The following is a 23,573-nucleotide window of genomic DNA, read 5'->3' as shown; positions in this document are numbered from 1 at the left end:
GAACTGATCTAAAACATTTTCTTCTTAAAAATTCTCAAGGATATTATCCCATCCTATTGGCTCTTTTACACATTCTCCCACCCTTTAATGTCCCTTACTTTAGGATTAAATTTATAAGTATATCCTTATTATTTAACTGACAATTAGGATAAAAAAATGCATCGAGAATCAATATCAGGTGTTTTTACAACTATATAATAGTGGATTAAAATGGTTAGGCATATGCTTATTGTCGTTTTTACTTATTATATCTCTCTTAAAGTACACATTGGACCAATATGTCAAGTCATGAATATTCACCAATCACTAATCTTCATTATTATTAGCTTAATTGCAGTGGCTAATCTACTTATTTCTATCATTAGCATTTTGCTTTGGGAGGCAATTTGCTTATTACCAGCCGTTTATCCTGGTAGAAAAGTATTTAGGGCATCATGATTTGGAGATTCTTTTCATTGATTCATGCATCAAACCTAATAATACTGCTTAACCTTCTTTTCCTGTTCTTCCTCGACGATACTTCGTATTTGTATAAGTTAAATATAATTGTTTTAGCGCATTGTTATGTGCTGACTAACGTGCTATGTATGAGTTGTTGAGAGCGAAATCGAAAATAAATACTACCTCCGTTATAGGTTATGTGCAACGATTTGACATAAAGTAGAGAGGAAAAATGTCTAATCGTTGCACATAACCTGTAACGGAGGTAGTAACAAATTTGTAATTAAAAAATATCTAGTGAAGATTTGTTAAAAATAGAAGAATGCATATGTAATAAAATATGGGAAATTATATTAAAAATTGAAAGAAAATGGAGTGTATGAAGGGCCTGTTCTGTTCAGTTTAGTTTCTATTCTGTTCAGTTCAGCTCCAATCACTTCAGCTCAGTTTAGTTTAGTTCAGTTCCTAATTTCCTTCTTTCATAAACAATTCATTTTAGCTCTATTCAATTCAATTGTTTTCAGTAAATCGGAACAGGCCCGAAAAAGATAACACGTGTTTGACTATTTACTAGGGTTGTTAAAATTCTAAAATGAAAGCTGTGGTTTAATCTCAAAAAATATACTCATGCATGTTTATATTTTCCCAAACAATATATATGAAGTGTTTACTAGGTGTAAAAATAAAAAATAAAAAATAAAAAAATATCATCCTTTTCATTTAAAACCGCTGCTCGTACATGTCTACATTTTCCTATATCGACTAATCGACACAAGTTGTTTGCTAGTTGCAAAGAAACTTAAAAGGAGAGACATTATTATCTCTGAAAATGTACCTATAATATTATCTTCCATACAAGGCCATAATAGGCAACAACACCAATTATTGCTAAGATGACTACATGCATGAAATTGGATAACTAATTAGCCACTATAAGGAGTGATTGGATTTCTTACTGCAAATTGTACAAATTTATGAAATGACCAGGGCAAAACAAAGTCTGATTTCTGCCCAAGCAGCTGGCCTTTAATTTACACACCATTGACACATAAGATTTGGTTTTTTGTGCTTGGAAGTTGGAGAAGGAGCATATGCTTTCACTGTTTTCTTTTTAATTGTAACATTGTCGTATTAATACGCAATTAACTTAAATATCACTAAGAAGAAAAGGGCAAATTTTAAATATCACGTGCCACACACGTGATGGCCAACGCTGGAAAAATAAAGTTAACGACCATTTTCTGACGTCAAGGCCAGGTCCCTCTTTAGTCTTCAGTCTCTTAACTCACTTCACAACAAAAGTGAACATATAAGTACCTTTTACACAAATTTTCCTTTTTATTTTACCTTATCTAACATATTCCTTTAAATATGTGTTATTGAAACATATTGCGATCAAATTAAAGGCGAAAGTATATACAAGTATATAGAGAGATTGTTTAATTAATTAATAAAATTAAGCAGAAACAGCAAAAAAAGGAACTCCATAACTAGTGTAGAATAGTTAAAGTATTACGGAGTAGTACTTTGATTACATGGAAGTAGATGAGAAAAAAAAAAAAAAAAATCAAATTGAACTTTGTTAAAGCCCTTAAACACGTGTTTAAAGGTTATAATATCGATCAGATCAAGTGTTGCTAGAACTGCAAGTTTTCAAATGGAAGCTACTATTATAAAGTAATTAAGAAAGTATATTACAGTAGATTAGATAAAAATTATTTCATTATTTTGTTTTGTTTTGTAAAAAGGTACAGTGAAGTTTTATACTAGTATAAACTATAAAGGCTATTAAGCTATTAGGGCTTGTCAAATATAGGTTGTACTATAAACCAAACACACCAAACACTTACATTAGAGAAAGCCCTAGATCAAGAATAGGTTAAACTGGAATCTCTAGGTTTTGAGCTTCACTATAACATTAGCGTTCGTTACCTATAGATTAGATTAGATCCTAGGGAACCAAAAGCATTTTTTCTGTGTTTTACTTGAAATTATTATTGAAACTATACTCTTCTTTTGTACACACACAATGATTTTTTAAGATTTTTTTTCACCATTTCATATTATATGGATTATGATATTCTAATCTTAATTTATTATTAAGGTTTGATATGGTGCGATTTGAGTTTTACTAATTGGGTGTTTTAGACTTTCAGAGTAAAGAACCATAAACTTTATGACTATATGAGTCACCCGTACCCTGTTACACATAATATACATACAACATACCCTTAAATTGTTTGAATATGGCGTAATAAAAAATTTAGAAAATCTTCAGCCCTATAACTATACTCTTAAACCATTAAGAATAGACATTTGATGATTGAGATATCACATGATCGAATGCTACGTATATACCATTTTACCACCTTCGTTTCTTATTAATTGCAATAGACTTTTGCACTACTTATATACATTAATAATATCTTCCAATCTCCAATTGAACGACTTAATTTGTGTGCAAGCAGTAACCATAAAGAAGGGTCTTTTCTCTTTAGCTTATTTTCAGTTCAGTTCAGCTCCTAATTTCCTTTTCTATAAAATATTCAGTTCAGTTCAGTTCAGCTCATAATTTTCTTCTCTCATAAAATATTCAGTTCAATTCAATTCAGTTTAGTAAATTAGAACAGGCCTGAACTTCTAGAAACAAATGTGGTACTCTGCATTAGGTAATTACCCTTTTTTATCATGCATACAAAGGTGAAGAATAAATGCTACAGTAAAAGGATTGCTTCTCTAATAATTAAATTAAAAAAAAAAAAAGTTAGATTTGATTGAATAAATACTCACCTGATAAAGTTAAATGCTTTCTGGTAAAAGCTTCTAAGTGATTAAGAATATAGATCAAACTAGTATGTATTACTGTGCAAAAGAATTAACTTGTTTGAACCCCGGCCCAACCTCCTTTTGTTAAAAACCCTAAAATCTTTGGGTGCTCCAAGTTCTTGTTTAATGCAATAGATTATTGATAGTTATAATATTTGCATCAAGCCATCTATCAAAGAATCTATAAATTTTATAATATTTGCATCAAGCCATCTATCAAAGAATCTATAAATTGGAGAGCTGGGGTCTTATTATGAAGAATAAGCTTTATTCTTGTAACTTTTTAAGAAAAGTTTAATTTTTATTAAATTGATACCGTAAATATATATATGATTCTAGAGATAATTATTAAAATAATCATTTTGATAACATGTTTCATCTCATTATATATATATCAATTTAATTTGTAGAAACTATTCATGACTTAATTTGTACTCGTACAATATATAAACTTTTTGTGCCTTTAATTTATGTGGACATGATCAAGTGAAGGTATTATATTATATGGATATAAAACAATGTTACGAAATTTTTAACAAGCACACAAAAATAGTAATACGATAAAAAAGGGTTAATGATAAAAGTAACTTATACTTACATTTATACAAAACATATTATTATAGCACCAAATCATGCGTAATGTTTTCATAAACCTACAAATTCATAATTAAAATCGTACTCAGAAAATGTTTTGTACTTCGTATAACCAACTAATTTATTCAATTTGTTTAATAAGAAAACATAAGTAATTGTTGATGAATATGAATTCACCATTATACCCTTGAAAAGAGTTCATGGGGTCTGATTCCACCTCTATATTGGCCTATATAAATGAAGCTTCTCTCCTTCCTATGAATAACCCATAACAGTTGCACCATTTCTTATACTTATAACTCCAAATATTCTTGAACCTCTCAACTCCATTCTTATTAAACCAACATATTCTAATTATCACCTCTCCAAAAAAAGAAAAGAGATTTTTTCATATTCTTACTATATATGTTTAACAATTATTAGAGCTCATCTTTATTTAAATTAGTTTTGGCTTTGCTAGTTTATATGTTAGATTATTTAGTTTTGCTTACTTATTGTTATGATTCATGTGAATAAATGGTTGTTAATATAAAGTGTTTATATATTAATTTGTGACTTAATATGTAGTGAAGCTAAAAGCTAATGAATGAAGTGAAGAGAGCTTTCTTCAGTCCACTCACAAGAAGGGTTGGGATTTAGCCTGCTGTCGACTCATTCATCTCACCTACTTTGCGTGCGCATATACATGAGAGGAACAAGGCCTAGATCGTGGTTGCAACTGCGCGATAAAGATGCCGCGCAGAGTAAATGAGTGAATGAAGCGAGAGTCAAGTTGGATCTCAAACTTCCTGTAACTTGGACTGAAGGGAGCTCCCTTTTCCCTTTCGTTTTTAATTTCTAATTAATTACTTCATCCTTATTTATTAATTTATATGCTGATTTTAATCTGATTTCTGCCATGCCAGTGTGTGCCCTACTAGGGTTTTAATGAATTCCACATGTCGCGTTAGTCGTATAATTACCTAATTAGTCCCATTTAATATGTTAATTAAAGCTTTTCAAAAAGTTTGATACTAATTATATTGTTTTCACTTTGTTTTAAATTTTATGATAATTTTGATTAAATCATGTCAATTAGTCAAATCATTTTGGAAAGAAGACAGCGGTATCTAGTGGAAAAAAGGTGAACAAAACAAAAATAATTGCTGCTAGATTGTGTTTCACAATTGATTACTTGTATTATTTGTGGGCATTTTTTATGAACTAGATTTAGTTATGCATATATTTATGCTTTTATTTCAAATTTCTAATGCATAAGAACTTTGACTCGTTACAAAATAAAATGTGCTAATTTGTAAAATATGTGCTGTATTATACAGGTAGTTCAACCTTTATGCTTCCTAATGTTTTATTTTTCTTTTAATTTTATTTTGAAAAAGTATATTCATACTAAGGAGTAATAACAAACCTTCTAGTTAGGGTTTCATTTATGATATTTTGGAAAATAATTGTAGACCTAATTTTATGCAGGAGAATTGAAGCATACAAAGCTTGGATATGAACTAAGTGATTTGATGCGCTTCAGATCTGTTCTCTATTACGTCATATTCTTTATTTAGTTTTATGTTATCATTTTGTATTTAGGATAATTTTAAAATCAGGTGAATAATCTGTAGTTTTTTCTTGATGAAAATAATTTGTAGTTAATGGTGTGTAAAGTAGCTTGTTTTTTTATTTTTATTTATTTATTTTTTTTTATTTTTTTTATTTTTTTTTGTATTCCATCCGTTTCACCTTTTGGATTAAATGATGTAATTATGTATCGATATGAAACCCGATTTAATTGCCACTACTTGGCATTCATGAATTCCATTGTCCGCCGCTCTCTTACACTATGTACTATTGTAACCTAATGAAGATTTTTCAATGACTACTACAAATTGTGGCGATTGTATAGCAAATGCACCATTGATTTACAAAAATCTGTTACAATTAGCTAAATTAAATATGCTGTGAACAAAGTTAAGGGTGCAATTAACTTTGCTTCACTGACAAATTTCATTCTTGCCTCAAGTAATATTCCATGTAATTAATCTAGCCATGGCTAATTACTAGGTTTGATGAATTTGTAACATAGCCAGTCATAAATTATACTCCGTAATTTGTATCACTAGATATATATTTTATTATCACACAAAATAAATATTACTGCCTCTTATAACTAAACTGATTAGTAGACTGCTCTAATACACAATTTAATCCATGTAAATTCCAAATGAAACTAATCTTATAACCTTATTAACAGATCGAATTAATTGGTACATAGGTGCAAAGGTAACATAAATTGATGTATTATCGCAAAATTTTCACGGGACTTATCATGCAAAACAATATTTAAACATGATCGATCACCATCATTTATTACCACGTACTAACTGGTTAATAACATGGCTGGTTAATATGTGCCGTGGTGCATAACTCTATCCATTAATAGAAATAAGTCTATTTTAAACTCGGAATAATTCATTAAAATCGATTGTACTATAGACGGAAAGCGAAGCAGAAACTCAAAGACCCAAAAGAAGGACAATTTGAGGACAAAGATCTCGCACACCTGCATCACTCACAGTTAAGTACAAGTCAGATACAGTCATACCCTCATGGACTCTAATTTTAATCTATTAATTTAAACGTGGTCCTCTACTTCATTTTATATATTTATGTTATTTCAGACAATTACTTCAGCTAAGTACTCTTCTTAATTCTTAACTAATGTCATCTGCTAGCTTCATACTTTTCAATTTTAATTTCTAATTGTCTATTACTAATGACTTTCTAATTATCAGCCTTTTAAGTATTATAAGGGATTTTTGAAAATTTATCTCATTTTCCTTTTATCTAATTTTGCCATACAACTGGTAACCTGGTATAGGAACATTTTTTTTTTCCTCTAAAATGGATTTTTTTTTTTTTTTTTTTTTTTTTTTTTTTTTGGGGGGGGGGGGGGGGGGGGGTGTAGTTAGAACTAAAATACTATAATTGATTTAAATAACAGAAACTAGGTTAACTGGTGAAACTTATCTTCTAATGAACCTACATAAATGTAATGTAGGGATATAAAACTTGTGACTATAAAAGGGTAGACTATACAATTACCAACATCCAAGTAATCTATCTGCGCCTTCAAACAAATGCTATTGCGTTATTTACGAAGAGGGGCATAGTAGGATTAAAACATAAAATCACACATCCAAGCAATACGAGAGAGTAGAATCATTATTGTTTTTTTTAACCCTTAAAACAAATTGTAACATGAAGTCATTCCACATAAATCTCATGATAAATTTTAGCTGAAAAAATCTATTTTCAGTGTTAATCGTTAAATCAATAACACTTTTATGATTGAAATAATGGAAATTTAGCATCCTGAAAGATATCCATCCTCTTAAACTTTTGCGTGGTTGACTTTTTTTAAAATAGTGTGTGAAATTTATTTATAAGCTAGGGCAACTTTTAATGAAAAATAAAAATTGTACTCCGTAAGATACTCAAAGACAAGATAAGTGATATGAGTAATACATTATGGTTAATTTGGTCCAATAATAAAGAAGAGGCAAAAGCATTGGAAAACCAAGTAATGTGGGCAAAAACAAAATTGGTCAAAACAGTGTAAAATGGGAAAATTTGTAAATGGGGAAAAAATTATAAAAAAAAAAATGGCACAGAATACAGTAGACACCGAAAGCATAGTGCTTCCCTCCCAATCGCCCAATGATTGACAGGTGCCAAAATGCCTGCCATTTCTTCTAATTTTCCAAAGCGAATCTCTAATCACTTTTTTTAATTAATTAATTAATTATTAACTAGGGTGGGTTTATGTTTTTACCTTTGCCAATTGCCACCACATATTCTTGTTTATCTTTTGTTTCTTTCTACTTGTACTTGTACTTACATATTCTCTTGTGTTTTTTATTGTCTATACTTTCATCAACCTTAATCTAATGCATATATGCTTCATTCTCAACCCTATTAATTACTACTATGGAGTACTTAGTCAAGTCTTAGTGCCGTGAATCCGTGATGGTATGTAGACTAACGTACTATATATTGATATATGGGAATAATGGGATCATATCGACTACATATCATTATGGAAACTATCAAGTTACTTGTATTGTTCTTCTTTCTTCCTCGACTAATTTGAAATGCAAAATTCACATGAATTAATCAACACTTAAAACTATAACAATAGGAGGAAGGTTCTAATATGTCGTGTATGATGTTCCACTACCATTAAATTAAGATTATATTATACTCATACTCACTCCAAGTAAGGCTCATGTAATGATCCACCTAAACTTTTACCCAACTACCATCTCTAAATTTTGCAAGGTAATATGAGCACATGTACTAAGAATTGTAAAAGTTGCAATGATTTGGTTGGTTAAGTGGACTTTGATTCTGATAGAGACCTTGATGATCCGATGTCTACATCTGTTTGTTTTTTTTTTTTTTCCAATTTTGGTTGACAATTAACTAGTGTTGGACGTCCAATTACAAGCAATCACAACTTCGCTTTAGGGCCTGTCTTTTTCAGCTTAATTTCAGCTCAATTCAGCTTCAATCAGTTCAATTCAGTTCAGTTCAGTTCCGTTCCTAATTTCCCTCTCTCATAAAATATTCAGTTCAGCTTCAGCTTCAATCAGTTCAATTTAGTTCAGCTCAGTTCAGTAAATCAGATGACCCTTGGTATAGTATATTCAACACGGCTGCACAATTAGTTGGCACGACCTTGTGTGCTGCATAACACGGGAACTGCACGGCTGTGCCACTACAAAGCACCATCGGATCAAACCCTTGTGAACGTGGGCCGGGATTACGTGCACAAGAGAGCACGTTAACTGGCCTTGTGTGTCCGAGGAAACCTCTCCAATGCCTAAGTTAGCAGGCTAGACACATCCTCATCACCATCAAAGTGTCTCTACTAGTCTACATGCATTAGATGATATAGTGAACTTTACTAATAATTCCTACCTGCTTTAACACATACAGATCCCTAATTCCCATCAATAATAAGGTTGTTAATTAAATTAGAAAAATTTGTCTATCAGGGACATATATATTCACTATTTTGTCTAGAGAGATCTTATATGTTTAATGTGATTTAAAAGGGCCTTATAAGTTTATTTTGTTGTTTTGGGAGACCTTGAGGTCAGAATCCGAAAATAATTGACTTTTTTCTCTGGCGTTGACCTCTCACGTGACCTTAAAAAATGATCCCTTTTCTTTTTTCCACAATTTCTCTTCAATTCCTTCTTTTCTCTCTTGTAATCCTCAAATGACACAAATCAAAATAAGGGAATTTGAGGGAAATCGTGAAAAAAAAAAGAAAGGGGCTCATTTTTTAAAGTCGCATGAGAGGTCAACGTCGGATAAAAAAGTCAATTATTGCCGGATTCTGACCTCAAGATCCCTCAAATAAACAACAAAGTAAACTTATAAGGTCATTCTAGACAAAATAATGAACATATTTGTCCCTTCCATACAAATTTTCCATAAAATTAACACTTTGAAAAAGAAGAATTTATGGGTTGGTTACCTTAAGTTCAGTGTATCAAGACAGAAGCAGCAAACAAACGAGTTTCATAAAGTTTGGCAAATTAGCCAGGATTTAGGAACTATGTTTAAACCTTTTTCGGAGCATCCTATATTAACCACTTTTTATAACTGTTTATGATATCTTTGTCTACAGGAAAACAAATTATTAGATATTTAGCAAAGAAAAAGAGAGACATATTAACTCATCACTTTAAAAAAAAAAATACTAATAATTTTTTTTTTAAAAAAAATACATAATTCACAAGATCTAAAACAAAGTACCATACTGTAGTTTCTAAAGATAGCAAAACTGGCAATAGTATGTCGTTCATTATTAGTTAGCACAGTGTATTTGCAAAAGAATAAATATTATAATGCTGTAAAATGAAATAATTAGCTTTAAGAAAATATACACAGTAGAATTTCTATTTTTTTTTACTAAAAAAAAAATTGATGCAGAAGAGATCAGCTGTACACTGCCTGTACATCAGTGGGGTTGTTTCAAGTTTCAAGTAATTTCCAAGGTAGCATCATTTTTATTGGTACAATTTCCGTATTTTATTTTAATTGTTTGGACCTTTATTTAGGTTTTTATTTTAATTTTTTTAAAAGGAATTTTTTAGGTTGATTTTGCCTATACTTTAGAAATCGAGTTTTATTGCAATCTTTCTTCTTGCATTTATCATTCTATGATAGTTCAAGGTTACTAACTATCACAAACTTAAATAAAATCAAATAAATTTGTATAAATTATTATGTCGATCAAAGAATGTTAACAAATTAGTAAGGACGGAAGGTATATCCATGTATATGTGTATAGTATGGGTAATAATTTAAAGTTTTCGTTTTTAATAAGGGTAGTATAAAACATCATAGTCCATTTCTTTCATTTTATTTATTAATTCTTTTGCTTCAATAATCTTGACGTCTTTGACATGGGTATAAATTAAAATTTTAGCTATTTTATTTCCTTTAAAATATACTTTATAGGGCATGTTCTCATTTACTCAACTTAGCTGAACTGAACTGAACTGAACTAATTGGAGCTGAATTGAACTGAACGGAATATTTTATGAGAGAAGGAAATTAGGAATTGAACTGAAATGATTGGAGCTGAAATGAATTGAACTGAAAATAAGTTGAAGAGAACAGGCCCGTAATTTTTTTGGTACATAATTGTTTCAATTAGAGGTGCTAATCGAGCGAGTCGATCACGAGTTAAGGGGTGCTCGATTCAACTCGAAAACCTTTTTTATGTGCTCAACTCGTGCACGTTAAAGTTTCGAGTCAATAAAACCTGCTCGACTCGTGCTCGTTAAAGTTTCGAGTCGAGTTGAGTAGCTCACGATCTGTTCATTAAATTTTTGGCCCTTCTAAAATAATAGACCTTTATTGTTTTAGTTTACTTTATATAGTTTGTTTTATTTATTATTAAAAATTTACTTTTTTTTATAATATAAATTAACTCTTATTAAGTGTCAAATTTGTTTGTGGTAATAACTTTGTTTGTAAATTCTATATTAATAAAATATATTATCGAGTTGTTCACGAGGTTATCGAGTCGAGTTAGAGCTTGCTTAACTCGTGCTCGCTAACATCTCGGGTTGAGTCGAGTCCGGGTTGCTAAACTCGATTAGCACCCTTATAACTTGTTCTCATTGACTGAACTGAACTGAATTTATTAGAGCTGAACTGAACTTATTAGAGCTAAACTGAACTGAACTGAAATGAAAATAATCTGATGAGAACAGGGCCTTAGTTTCAATATAATTCACTATAAAATTCAGTAAAATCGTGCATGTCACAGAACTTAAGCTAGCGATTCACTAAATTCCTACCTAGATTAGTTTTGATGAAATTTTATTCCCTCCATGTTTTAATAAGTGTTACACTTACCAAATTTGGCCGTGTTTAAATAAGTGTTACACTTTCTTTTTTTTTGGCAAAAAACTACATTTAAATATTATATCTTTATCATCTCATGGTCCCCACCCGGCCACCCAAATCCACTATTGCTTTATTTATTATATACTTCCTCTCACATTCATTACTTTTCAATAAACTATCAACTCCACTATCTTTCTTTTACAATTTTTTAATAATCCAACTACCCCACTTATCTCTTATTTTATTTAAGTCAATTAAATTGCTTAAACTATGTGCCGGTCAAACTGTAACACTTATTAAAACACGGAGGGAGTGTAAAGCTAAGGTTATCCAAGTTCAGTTTACAACTAATGTAATTTATTTGAACTTTAGGTAATTAATTGTTTTTTTTCCCACAAGGTAATTAATTTAAGATTAATAAAAAAGAATTGAACCTATTTTATTCATATATAAAGTTTATCTATTTCATAATAATCGCAAAACTACATAATATTGTATTCCATCCGTCCCTTATTTACATGCCTATTTCCTACTTCCTCAGTTTATTTTATAATTGCAACACTTTTCTTTTCATGCTTGCCGATGCATGTTTTAATCATTAATATTACCAATATGTAAAAATTATAAACCTTAGATATTAAAATTATATAAGTCGAAACTAATTTAACAAGATCCCACATGACTATATTTTTACTTAAATATAAATCATTAAAGCTAGTCAAAGTGAAACATATAAATAGTGTAAAAGTCAAAGTATTATAACTATAAAAAATAGAGGAAATATTTTTTACGGGAATTAAGGAACTTGGAGCTGAGATTCCTTAAAACCCATGATTGGAAAATATATAATGTGCATGTGGGGTTAGAGAGAGATATAAAGAAACAAAATGTACTTAGTAATTATTGATGAGATATAGAGAGAGAAAATGTTGAAAAATGTCAAAATGATTTCAAAAATACAAAAAATATAAAAGAAAATTGATGACAACTCATTAAAAAGAGGGAATATAGTCAAAAGGCACATTTTAAAAATAGAAATAGACATGTAATTTTAAAACCTTAAAAAAAAAAAGTAAACATGTAAATAAGGGATAGGGAGAGCAATGTATATTGTTGCGATGGTTGGGATTAGAGTAATAATTTAAAAAAAAATCTGTAGTAGAGTGGAGTTCACTGCAGTGATGCACTTCCTACTGAATACTGATTGAAAGGAAAGGCCATATATTTAGTGGGGCAGTGAAATCTTCTTGGTGATAGTACTGACTACTGACGACGAATTGTCATTCGTTATGTACTAAAATTAACCTAAACAACTGTTGGTTAAGATTCCGTGTTAGTCTACTGTTTTAGAAACAATGTGCACAACTATTCTGCTTCAATTGTGCTTGTAGTCGTGTTAAATTCTACTGTACAATTTCAAGCAATCGCGGGTGTATGGTTGTACCTCAACTCAATATTTGCTGCATCCTAACAGATGCCTCATATACTTGCAATAGGATAAATCCAATTTTATTATCCGTGTTTCAAGAGTTGCAACGAGGTAAAAGATGATCAAGCACTATTCGGACATAAAATACTCGAGTCAACGTTGATTTTGAATCATTCATTTTAAGTGATCAATGGACAGTTTAATTAGATAATTAGTCATTGTCAAGTACACATACGACAATGGAGTATATAGTATATACATACATTTCACCTAAATTTATAGAGCTGATTTAGCATAGATTCTTGATTTTTGAACTTTGTCTTTCCAAAAAATTCATATAGTTATAAATATGCGGTAATGTATTCCGTTGACCTATATAGTCGTCTTTTAAATGTAATATAGGAAGAGTACCATATATAACTAAAACATGAACTTCCATTTTACAAGTTCAATTGTGCTTTGCCTTGGTTTCGGTTGGTTAAATGCCAAAGACAGTAAACTTTTAGTAATTCATGCAAAGGGTAAAAATTTGCAAGGATGGTGCATTTTTTTTTTTTTTTTTTTTTAAACATGGTAAGATACGGGAGGTGGCCCTCCTATCACAGGAGGAGTGGGATGAGGATCGAACCCAAATCACTCCGTCCCTCCACTCCATGGTCATCTTGTGCCTTAGATCATGTTTTGTTAAATTGGTGGAACCTGGTTACTGGTGTTGGTCCTTGTTTAGTGTGAATCATGGCTTCCCCTCCCCCCTTCGCAAATAAGCATCGAACTTGCGACTTAAGGGCAATATAATGTAGCTGGAAGAGTTACTATTGAACTCCAACTTGCTACTCAGCTAAATGCAAGGGGGGGGGGGGGGGGGGGGGGGACAAAACTAAGACTGGTAGTTGGCTTGTTACGTCTAACATAATACGAATACGTACCAAACAAATGAAAATACAGTACACTATTTGTAGGGAATATTTTAAGCATCCTACACTTAAGCTCCACTGTGATCATACACTTAAGCATGGTGGCGTCCAAAGGTAAGGAAACTAGAGCAAAAGAGTCCCAACAAGTTTTAGGAACTTGTAAACCGTTCACAGGGTGAAGGTTATACCCCTTCACGATCCATGAGATCGCTAACTTTATAGTGGTCTGGAACCATGACTGGATATTCGGGAATGAAGGTACAAATCCAACCTAAAAGAGATTGAACCTACCCTAAATAGATCTCTACTTTATTCTTCTCATATTCATGTGCGCTTTTTGACTAACATACAATCAATATATTAATTCTAAAACCTGTTTAATCTATGTTGGTTGAATATTAATGCACAAACAAAACTATTATTGGCGATCACTTGAATTAAAATCACATTAGCCTAAATAGAATTATTAATTATCTTATTAAGCATGACTTCAAGTACAAATTTCCTTTAAACCTACAAGAGAGGGCGTGATCAAGCAATAACAATAATATCAAGTAACATATAAATTATTAATACAACAAATCATCATCATCATCATAAAAAATCTCAATAAAGCATAATAATATTATTAGCAAGATCTTAGGCATGATACTAACAAGATTAATAATAAATCCTAGTATGTCACTAAACATTAAAGATCAAAGTTTTAACCCTAACATGATACTAACATGATAGAAGAAAATAGGAAGCAACCTAAGTATGATACTAGAAAGCATTAAAAACATCCTAACATGATACTATGAATTAAAATAATCTAAACATGCGTCTAAGTCTCGTGAATGCAGTATTGTATTTTGAAAAGGCTAGGCTTAGAAAGAGGGAGAAAGAACAAACTTCTAGCTTTGAAGAGAGAAGAGAATAGAATTAGATGATCGTTGATGATTGAAAACGGGGAATAACGCCCCTATTTATAAAGAAAACATCCGAAACGCTTAGAAAAGAGTCAGAATTTGACTTGAAGTAAAACAACCCCTATTGCGGCTCGATTAGGATAAAAATCTTGTACGGAGTCCTTTCCCTAATATAATTAGGTAATTAGACTCCGTAATTATCTTAATTAAAATCAGCTTTATCTTTTCAAAACACTTGTTTTATTTCGAATTGAATTTTTTATCTTTTCTAAATTATATAAAAATATAATTATTCATTAGAATTTAAAATAACCTTCTAGATTACTTTAGAAAATTAAAGTAAATCCTAATAAATTTAGAAATGATAATTAATGGGTCATCCACTTGATCATTGGGCCATATAAAATCATTTTGAGCCCAATCTAATATTTTGGTCAAAACTTCCTCATTATTCATCGAAATTGGACTTATAATATATCGTTGGAAAGCTCTTTTTCAAGCCATATCCAACTACATTATTATTGGACCCATATCATGGACCAAACTAAATTGGATTGGACATTTTCCATAAAGAAGGTGCGAAAAGAAATATTTTCGAAAACAGAAAGAAATATTTTTATTAAATACAGATGCATCACGAGACTCTTTCACATTTCACCTCCTTCGATAATCAATAATGTGAAAGATATTCATCACTGAGTTTGGTTTTGGGGAGACACAATCAGGTGTCTACATTATTCAACCTCATTTGATTTAAATAACTTCCATAAAGTGCGAGCAAGGCGCAAGGCAATATAGCTTGCAACCACTCGGTGTCAACCACCAAAATACCATTTACTGAAAAAAAAAGAGACAATCAGTTGAACCGAAAACTACGGATACAACTACCTTAATGATACAAGTATATGTCATGTTTGATGCAAAGTGCTAGTCTTTAAATAACCGCGGCCAGGCACAACACAAGGTCCACCAAGGAAGACCATTGCGCCGGATGGCATTATTGCCAGTGCTCGGCCATTGTGTCCTCACCTCAAATATAAGCTAATATCAAGATGAGAAAATTAATAGTCATTTTCAGACATTAAGGGTTTGTTCTGATTTACTGAAATGAACTGAATTGAATTGATTAGAGCTGAACTGAACTGAATATTTTATGAGAGAAGGAAATTACGAACTAAACTGAATTGAACTGAAAATAAGCCGAAGAAAACCCTAAATTGTGAATAAAAGCTAAATTTGCCATTAGTCTACTCAGACTCTTGCTGAATTCAAGAGTTTATGTCATCAAGAAAACCATATAGCCATATAGGAGGAGTAGGGACAACTTGCTAGTATGAAATTATAGTCCCATCAAATGTATATCAAGGCCCAAAATCAAAATATTCAATCTTGAACAATTATAAAATACCATATTGAAAATAATTGGACCCAAAGGCCCAGCATTCAAACATGTGAGGTAGAGGCTGAATAGATAAGGTTAGATGGAGCTAAGCTTCACATGAAGTAACTTCCTCAACATATTTGATTATACCAAACAACCAAAAAATTTACTGGGAAAGTAGTATAAGAAAATATTCATGGAGATATTTGAAGTTGGACCATGTAAGAGCTCCTATGAAATGGGGTATCTGATAGGGGAGAGATTCTCATCCTTGATAAAGAGCAGATTAGCAACAGACCTTATTCTACAAACTCAGCTCCGGCCTTATGCCGAAACCCAACTTGCAAAACCGATAATTAATTCTCTTACTGAAAACAACCAGAGCAAGTTCCCGCGTTACTGGGATGAGCTCGTTGGGATTGCGGAAGGAAGTGGTGTGCCTGTTCTTGATGTACAGGATAACAAACCTGGTTACGCTTTATATGCGTGTGTTATCTTCAGCTATTGCTGCAGGATAGCAATATTTTGGGTGGCTTATTAAGTCTTTTTTTTTTTTTTTACTCTCTTAATGTGCAGATAATACTTATCAACTTCAGGAAAGAGGTATTAGCATTTATGCCAAAGAACGAAGGAGCGAATCTACCTGAAGATACACCAGATGATTGTTCTACCGTTCTGGTAGTAAGTCACAGTATGGTCATTGCAGCACACAATGAAGATGCAAATGTTGCTCTAGTTGGTCACACGTACGTAAGCATGATCCTGTTAAGTATGATACGGAGTATGTGTTTAAGTGAAAGAGTTGCAGTTCTGAGCTGAGCTGAATAATAACCTAACAAATCAAAGATTATGCAAAGTACTTAATGGATTAGAGTTAGGATATGCAACTTGATATTCCGAAAGTAGCAGTATTAATATATTGCATCCTATTGTGTTGCAGATACTTGATCCAAGCGAACTTAGGCAATGGACTTTCCTTCACAGCATATACATACGCCGGGGAGCTTCCAAGCTGTGCATTTGGCTTTAACAGTCATGGATTGGTAATCTCTGAACTTATCATATACTACTACTATATACGTAATAGTACTCTTAGAGGTCATACATACTTTGTTCTTTCTTGAGGGTTTGAGACTGCAGCAGCAGAAGAGCAATATAAAAACAGAGAGCATGCCAAAAAAAAGGACTACACCCAATTTATCAAATGAAACTTTCTTTCCGGCAACCATCTGGAAAATTATATCCTTTTACATAAGGTCAGGTGTATTTGTCAAGCCATTAATGTACCTTAATGATGTTTTTCAAGGCATTCACGTTGAACTCGGTACCACCTCGTGAAGATGAAATTGTAGCAGGAGGCATCGGGCGGAACTTTATTTCGAGAGATCTGCTTGAAGCAACGAGCAGTGGTGATGCTCTGAAGGTCGAAAGCCAAATTAAGACTACTTGTATCTTTGAGATCCAAATGAGCATCCAAAAGAAATCTTAATAGTCATTATTCATGTGTCTTCAGAAAATTCAGTCGTCAGAAGTGTCTGTTGGACATAGCTATAACCTGATCGATATACCAAAACGAAAAATTCTGAATATAGAAACAGCATCAAGGAATCGATTTTCAGTCTATGAGGTCAATGCATCACCATTCTTCCATGCAAACATGTACCTTCACCTTCAAGTTCCACAGGTACAAAAAACAATAGAACTCCAATATTATCATGATCAATGCTTTGAAGTAGCTCTTTTTAACCAAACTAATCAAATTGGAAACTACATATTATCATGTCTTTATTGTTAAAGATACAAGATGAAAATTCAAGTAGCAGACAAAAACGAGCAGCTTCACTGCCGCAAGAATCTAAAGAAGATTTCCTTTCACTCCTTGGAGACATAGATGACAAAAGATATCCCATCTACATGTCAGGTATATAGCAACCTGCATTTGATCCCTTCAATATCCTATTCTACAGAAAACTCGATATAGCTGCTCATCTCTCTGATTTTCAGGACCAACATTGTACACATTGTGCACAGCTGTTTTCGACCTTGATGGACCAACACTATCTATCATTGAAGGGAACCCAAAAGAAGGAAAGGTGACACATTCATTCCATATGTAAAAGGTCAGATGTATTCAAGAAAACTCTTCAGATGTCGTGATCTTCTTACGTGGCCAAAGATCTCAAAGGGGTTCATAAAGTCCTATCATGTGGCCATCCAAACATCGCATGGCTGCAACCTAATCACAATGGCAAACAACTTAGATCCTTTTGAATTATATGACAGTACTGTATTATATTTTTAGTAGGAGTAGCTATAAACCTTTCCATGGATTTCATGCTTAATTGAACCATCCAGCTCTGCACCTAATGAAGCTAATTTGGTCACTGTACCATGGAGGTCAGGGACAGTAAATGACAACATTGAAGAATGCCCCTTCTGCATGACAGTGTCACTGTGGGATAGCACACATAATTAGTTTCTAAAGTAAAAATGACGTAGCCTTTAAATTTAAAATATAATAAAATAATATAGATGGTATTTTTCTGTTTGGTTTTGAAAGGGATGGAGAAGGTAAATCAAAAGCTATTTTCTTAAGTTTTAGAGTTGCCAACTAAGAAGGTGAGATGCTCAATTGATAAACTGATAAACTCCAAGTGATGAAATAAACTGATTATAGTAGCACATTGAAAGAGCTGCCTAAATGGCACCTCAGCGGTCAATACCACACACCAAAACAAGACACATTTAGTAAGAGCCAATAAAAAAAATTAAGAATATCCATGCCATCTCCTATCATATCTTTGCTGTGGTAGTGATCAGCAAAGAACTCACTAACTCTATGCTCAAATTGTCACCCACTCCACCTCAACAGAATGGCTGTAATGTCGATGCTAGAAAGCAACACTCTTTTAATATCTTTCAAATACCACTCCCATTGTATTCTTCAACTCTTATTTAATGTCCTTATTAAATAAACCAATGAGATTTCTATCACTTCAAAACTTATGTATGTTAATCTCAGCTTCATAATTTTATAGATAATTGATTCAGATATGAGAGCATGCACCTGACTACCTGAGCATACCAACTGACAATGCTTGATAAACGAAGAATCAAAATTCCGCTTAAAATTCCTCTATTTGGTTGTCATGATGTGAGTGGGGTGGGGGGGGGGGGGGGGTGGTGGTGCAAAGCTCACCAACGTTTACCCTTTTCAAGCATTTGGGTTCCATAAGGAAAAACACTGTGGGATTGTAAGAAAAGTTGACAACAACAAACCACATACAATCTTCCCCAAATGGAGTTAGACACCATATTTAACTCTCCAAGCAGAAAAAGACACAGATGTACATTTCATGATTACAGCATACCAATTTCATTCAGGATACTAATTCTTCCAGCCTAACAACCCACATAAACATTCCAGTTTGTGAGTTGCACAAAACCTCTCCAGTCTTCGGATGACCTCCAAAATCCAGACTCGGAATGTAGTCCTTTGTGCCCCACTGTAAGATGGGTTTTAAAGGGAGAATACCAAAGCTATTTGATTTTCAGTATACTTATCATCATGCATGGCGTTTAATTAACTAACTGAAGTAAACATATCATATGAATTCATTTCACCTTCCCAAGCAAACAATGCTGCTACTCTTACGATGCTAGTGTGTTTTCCCTGGTTCAAAGCCTATCCAGCTATCCCTCAAAATCCAGCCCCCACAATAGAGAATAGGGCCGAGCATACTTCGGTCTGTTTTCCCAAAGTCTTCTAGATTTGGCGGAGCTTGACCTTCTTTAATATAATTGCCTTCCGTTGGTTTCAAAAAAAAAAAAAAAAAAAAAAAAAAAAAAAAAAAAGTTCCAACAGAGGCTGGTTGGATGATAGGTATTTAAAAGAAAAAAATGCCATGAAAACAGATCTTTAGAGCCAGAGTGCTAGACTATCAACCACCATTTTTTCCTGAATCCTATATTCCCAATCCCCACCTTTAAACCATATTTAAATTTTTCACCAAAATCTAGGCAATACTTCATGCTATCACAAATTAATTTGCATGAACCATCAAACTGACCACCTCTCCCCCCCCCCCCCCCCCCCCCTCCCCACCCCCTTTTTTTTTCATCAACTAACAAATTACTGACACAGACTAAACTAATTACAGCCAAGCCATATTCTCCTTCTCAGATCACCAAAAACCAAGCATGAACTTTTAGAAGTCTGGCGCTTGGAATCTGCTACAGAGCATTTACTCCTGACCCAAACAAAAGTTACTGCATTTCTTTTTGTGTAAGTTGACTGGAAAGAAGTAGACAATTCACAATGGTGAGAGACAAAGTGGATTTCTGGAAGTAGCTTTAATCAAACCTTACTGAAAACACAACATGACATGAAAAGGTGACAATTTTTCCAGATGGGCAGTGTTATCCAAACACCTGGTCATGAAGCCATTGTTCCTAGTGCAGTCATTGAAACTTTTACTATTTAATTTTTCTCTTTGATCAGGACACATAAAACTTGACTCGACTATTTAGACATCCTCCCCATGAAATAATTGTCCAATTCCTTCATTGCTGACTTGCCCCAAAAGCATAGTATACCCTCTGCGCCCAAAAAAATAAAACAAAATAAAATAAAATGAAATCCCATTTCTCTCTTATTGTTTGTCCACAAAAACCATCCCAATTCTCTTCTTCAGACTGCAAGTATAGGTAACTGCAATTTTCAGTTGCATCCCACTGATATTTTCCATAATAAGATTGATAGGAGGGAAGCAACAATCCTGTAATACAATTTTAAGTATCATCATGATTATCTTCTTTCCTTGAATATTTTACAAGGTGAATTAAGGTTCCTTTCCTTTGTCTTCCTCATACTCCTTGCATATCATACTTGTTTCTCTAGAACATCTTCTCTCCTATCAGCCTCAACGACTAACGAAATTGTTTTCATGAAACTAAAAAAGTACTTCTATTGGCTCTAATCTCTATATTCACCTGAAGAGAAGAGCCACATTTTGGGCTTCTATATTCTCAACTTTCAAGCACAGCCCCCTGATTAATCAGAAGACTGTAACTTGGAACATATCCCAGCTTACTAATCCTTAGTAATTACCAGCCCAAAAAAACATTGCACCAAAATGAATAATCAGCAACACCAAGAAATTTTGAAAAGGACAAATAGTATAACCCCACCCAAGAGGCTAAGAGAGGAGTAAATAGATCAAAGTCGGTTTACTAGGACTTTTCCATATGAAAATTGTACTTACATCTAGGCTAGACTTCATGCTATCACAGGTTGACCCCTTTTTTTCCTTATCAACTAATACAGTACGCACATATAAACTAACACAGTACACACATAAACACCTTGCCAATATAATCAAGTAATTCCCTAGTAGCCATGTTCTCCTTTTCAGGTCACCAAAAACCAAGCATGAACTAATAGAAGTCTGGCACTTGGCATCTGCTACAAAACGTTCACTCCTGAGTCCTGACCCAAACAAAAGTCACTACATTTTGCATCTTGGCTAGACTTCATACTATCACCAACTTTTAACCAAATTTAAGATTGCACTACATCAAGGCTAGACTTCAAGCTATCACAGGTTAACTGGCACACATAAACTAAGCCAACACCATGCCAATATAACCAATTGATTACCTAGTAGCCATGTTCTCCTTCTCAGGTCACCAAAAACCAAGCATGAACTAATATAAGTCTGGCAGGCATCTGCTACAAAATATTCACTCCTGACCCAAACAAAAGTTGCTACATTTTCTTTTTGTGTAAGTAGACTGGAAAGAAGTAAGCAGTAGGCAATTGGGAGAGCCAAAGTGGATTTTTTCACTCTTAAAACTAGCTTTAATCGAACCTTGTTTAATAAAAACACTACTTGACACAAAAGGTGACCATTTCTCCAGATGTAGTGGAGCTTTCCTATTCATCTAAGCACCTGTTGATGAGGCCATAGTTCCTAGTGCGTAAGGTTGTTCTCATTGATCGGGATACATTTATCTATTTGGACCTCCTTCCCATGAGATTCTTGTCCAATCCCTTCATTGCTGACCAGCTTCAAAAGCATAGTATTCCATCCACTCCACAAAAAAATGCAATTTCTCTCTTATGGATTGTTCCGCAAAAAAAATTCCCATTTACCTTCTTCTCACTTCTCACTGCAAGTGTATAGGTAACTCAATTTTCAGTTGCATCTCAGTGATGATCATCATCTTTCCTTGAATATTTTACTAGGTGAATTAAGGGTTCTTTTCCTCCGTACACTCCTTGTATATCATACTATTCCCTATGGCATATTCTCTCTCTCCTACCAGCCTAACGCCTTAAAATTTTGTATTCATGAAAGTACCTCTATTCCCTATAATTCACCTGAAGAGAAGAGCCACATCTTGGGCCTCTATATTCTCAAGCACAGCCCACTGATTAATCAAAAAATTGTAACTTGAAAGATATCCCAACTTACTAAGCTTGTTGCTTGAATTCCTTACTAATTACCAGCCCAAAAAAACGTTGCATCTCAATGAAAAATCAGCAATACCATTCATATATTTTGAAAATGATAGTATATGGACAACCAAAAGGAGTAATACACATATGGTTTTTTCATAAGAAAATTCCAGCAAGCAACTATAATTGGAGTTTAAATAGGTCAAGATACTACTAAACTGAAGTACTGAACTTTGGTGTTTGGCAAAGCAGTGGTTTTACAGTAGCTATTATTAGAGCTTGACATAACCTTTCAAATGCAGCAGAAATTCATCCTAAAACCAAATGTACCTATAGAATTACCTTGAAAATTTTCTAACTTGACACCAAATGGTTAACAATCAACACCTAATCACTAAAATCCAGTAGAACAGCTACACACTAGTGCACTAATTACCTGCAACTGCAATTGGTAAATTTGCCAAACATGCCCAAATTTTGCTAAAAGGGTATAATTCATGCAATTGCTAATTGCTATATACAAGAAAAAAATACATGAAACCCAGAACAAAATTAAATATTTAAGAAAAAAAAAAGTACAAATAACATGACCATATTATGCAATCATAAAAAGGGTATAACTGTTTTTCTTCATGTGTTATTATTGCAACAAAAAACCCAAAACAAAAAGTGAATAATTTACAGAAAAAAGAAGAAAGATACCAAGAAGAGGGTTGAAGAAGGGCGAGATTGAGAGGGCCGGATTGAAGGTGGGCCCAACGAAGAGTGCAGAGATGGACAGTGAAGTCTAAGCCTTCGGAATAAAATCGAGCAGCCTTTGGAACGTCTTTGTGTAATTGCAACACCCATTTCAAAGTTGCGCCACCCCCCATTTTTCCTCACTCCCAAAACTCCCAACTTCCAACTCTCCGATACTCCAATCTAGGCCAATTGTTGTTTCCTTGGCCTTAAATAAGTAAGGTGTTTTTTTATTTTTTTTAAAAAAAAAAAATTTTTTTAGGGGAAATAAGATTTGTTTAGTAAATAAGATCCGCAATTTTATACAAACTATAGCGCTAAAAAATAAACAATTACCATCCAAAAGGCGCTGAATATTAGTTTTTATGCTACTTTTGTTTCATAATGTTCTTGATACTTATTATTTGCACATGATTTTTTTATGGAAGAAAAAAAGGAAGAAGTTGAGGTTGCA

The 23,573-nt window shown here is 32.9% G+C and overlaps 2 protein-coding genes across 2 annotated transcripts; one reads left to right on the top strand and one right to left on the bottom strand.

Annotated features, from left to right (window-relative positions):
- Nucleotides 1-16,003: 16,003 nt before the first annotated feature.
- LOC145569192 (uncharacterized) lies at nucleotides 16,004-18,062 on the top strand. The gene is made up of 7 exons (XM_081628547.1): nucleotides 16,004-16,372; nucleotides 16,498-16,667; nucleotides 16,862-16,964; nucleotides 17,228-17,344; nucleotides 17,435-17,605; nucleotides 17,719-17,842; nucleotides 17,926-18,062. The coding sequence occupies exons 1-7, from the start codon at nucleotides 16,118-16,120 to the stop codon at nucleotides 18,036-18,038; spliced, it is 1,053 nt and encodes a 350-aa protein (XP_081484673.1). The 5' UTR covers nucleotides 16,004-16,117; the 3' UTR covers nucleotides 18,039-18,062.
- Nucleotides 18,021-23,318, bottom strand: LOC145569193 (uncharacterized). The gene is made up of 3 exons (XM_081628548.1): nucleotides 23,084-23,318; nucleotides 18,241-18,373; nucleotides 18,021-18,157 (listed from the first exon to the last, which is right to left on the bottom strand). Exons 1-3 carry the CDS (start codon nucleotides 23,251-23,253, stop codon nucleotides 18,101-18,103), a joined length of 360 nt encoding a protein of 119 aa, XP_081484674.1. The 5' UTR covers nucleotides 23,254-23,318; the 3' UTR covers nucleotides 18,021-18,100.
- Between the last annotated feature and the right edge of the window lie 255 nt (nucleotides 23,319-23,573).

Source organism: Chenopodium album, chromosome 11 (genome assembly GCF_948465745.1).
Source record: "Chenopodium album chromosome 11, dcCheAlbu1.1, whole genome shotgun sequence".
Lineage (NCBI taxonomy): Eukaryota > Viridiplantae > Streptophyta > Magnoliopsida > Caryophyllales > Amaranthaceae > Chenopodium > Chenopodium album.
This window is presented reverse-complemented; position numbering and strand designations above follow the sequence as displayed.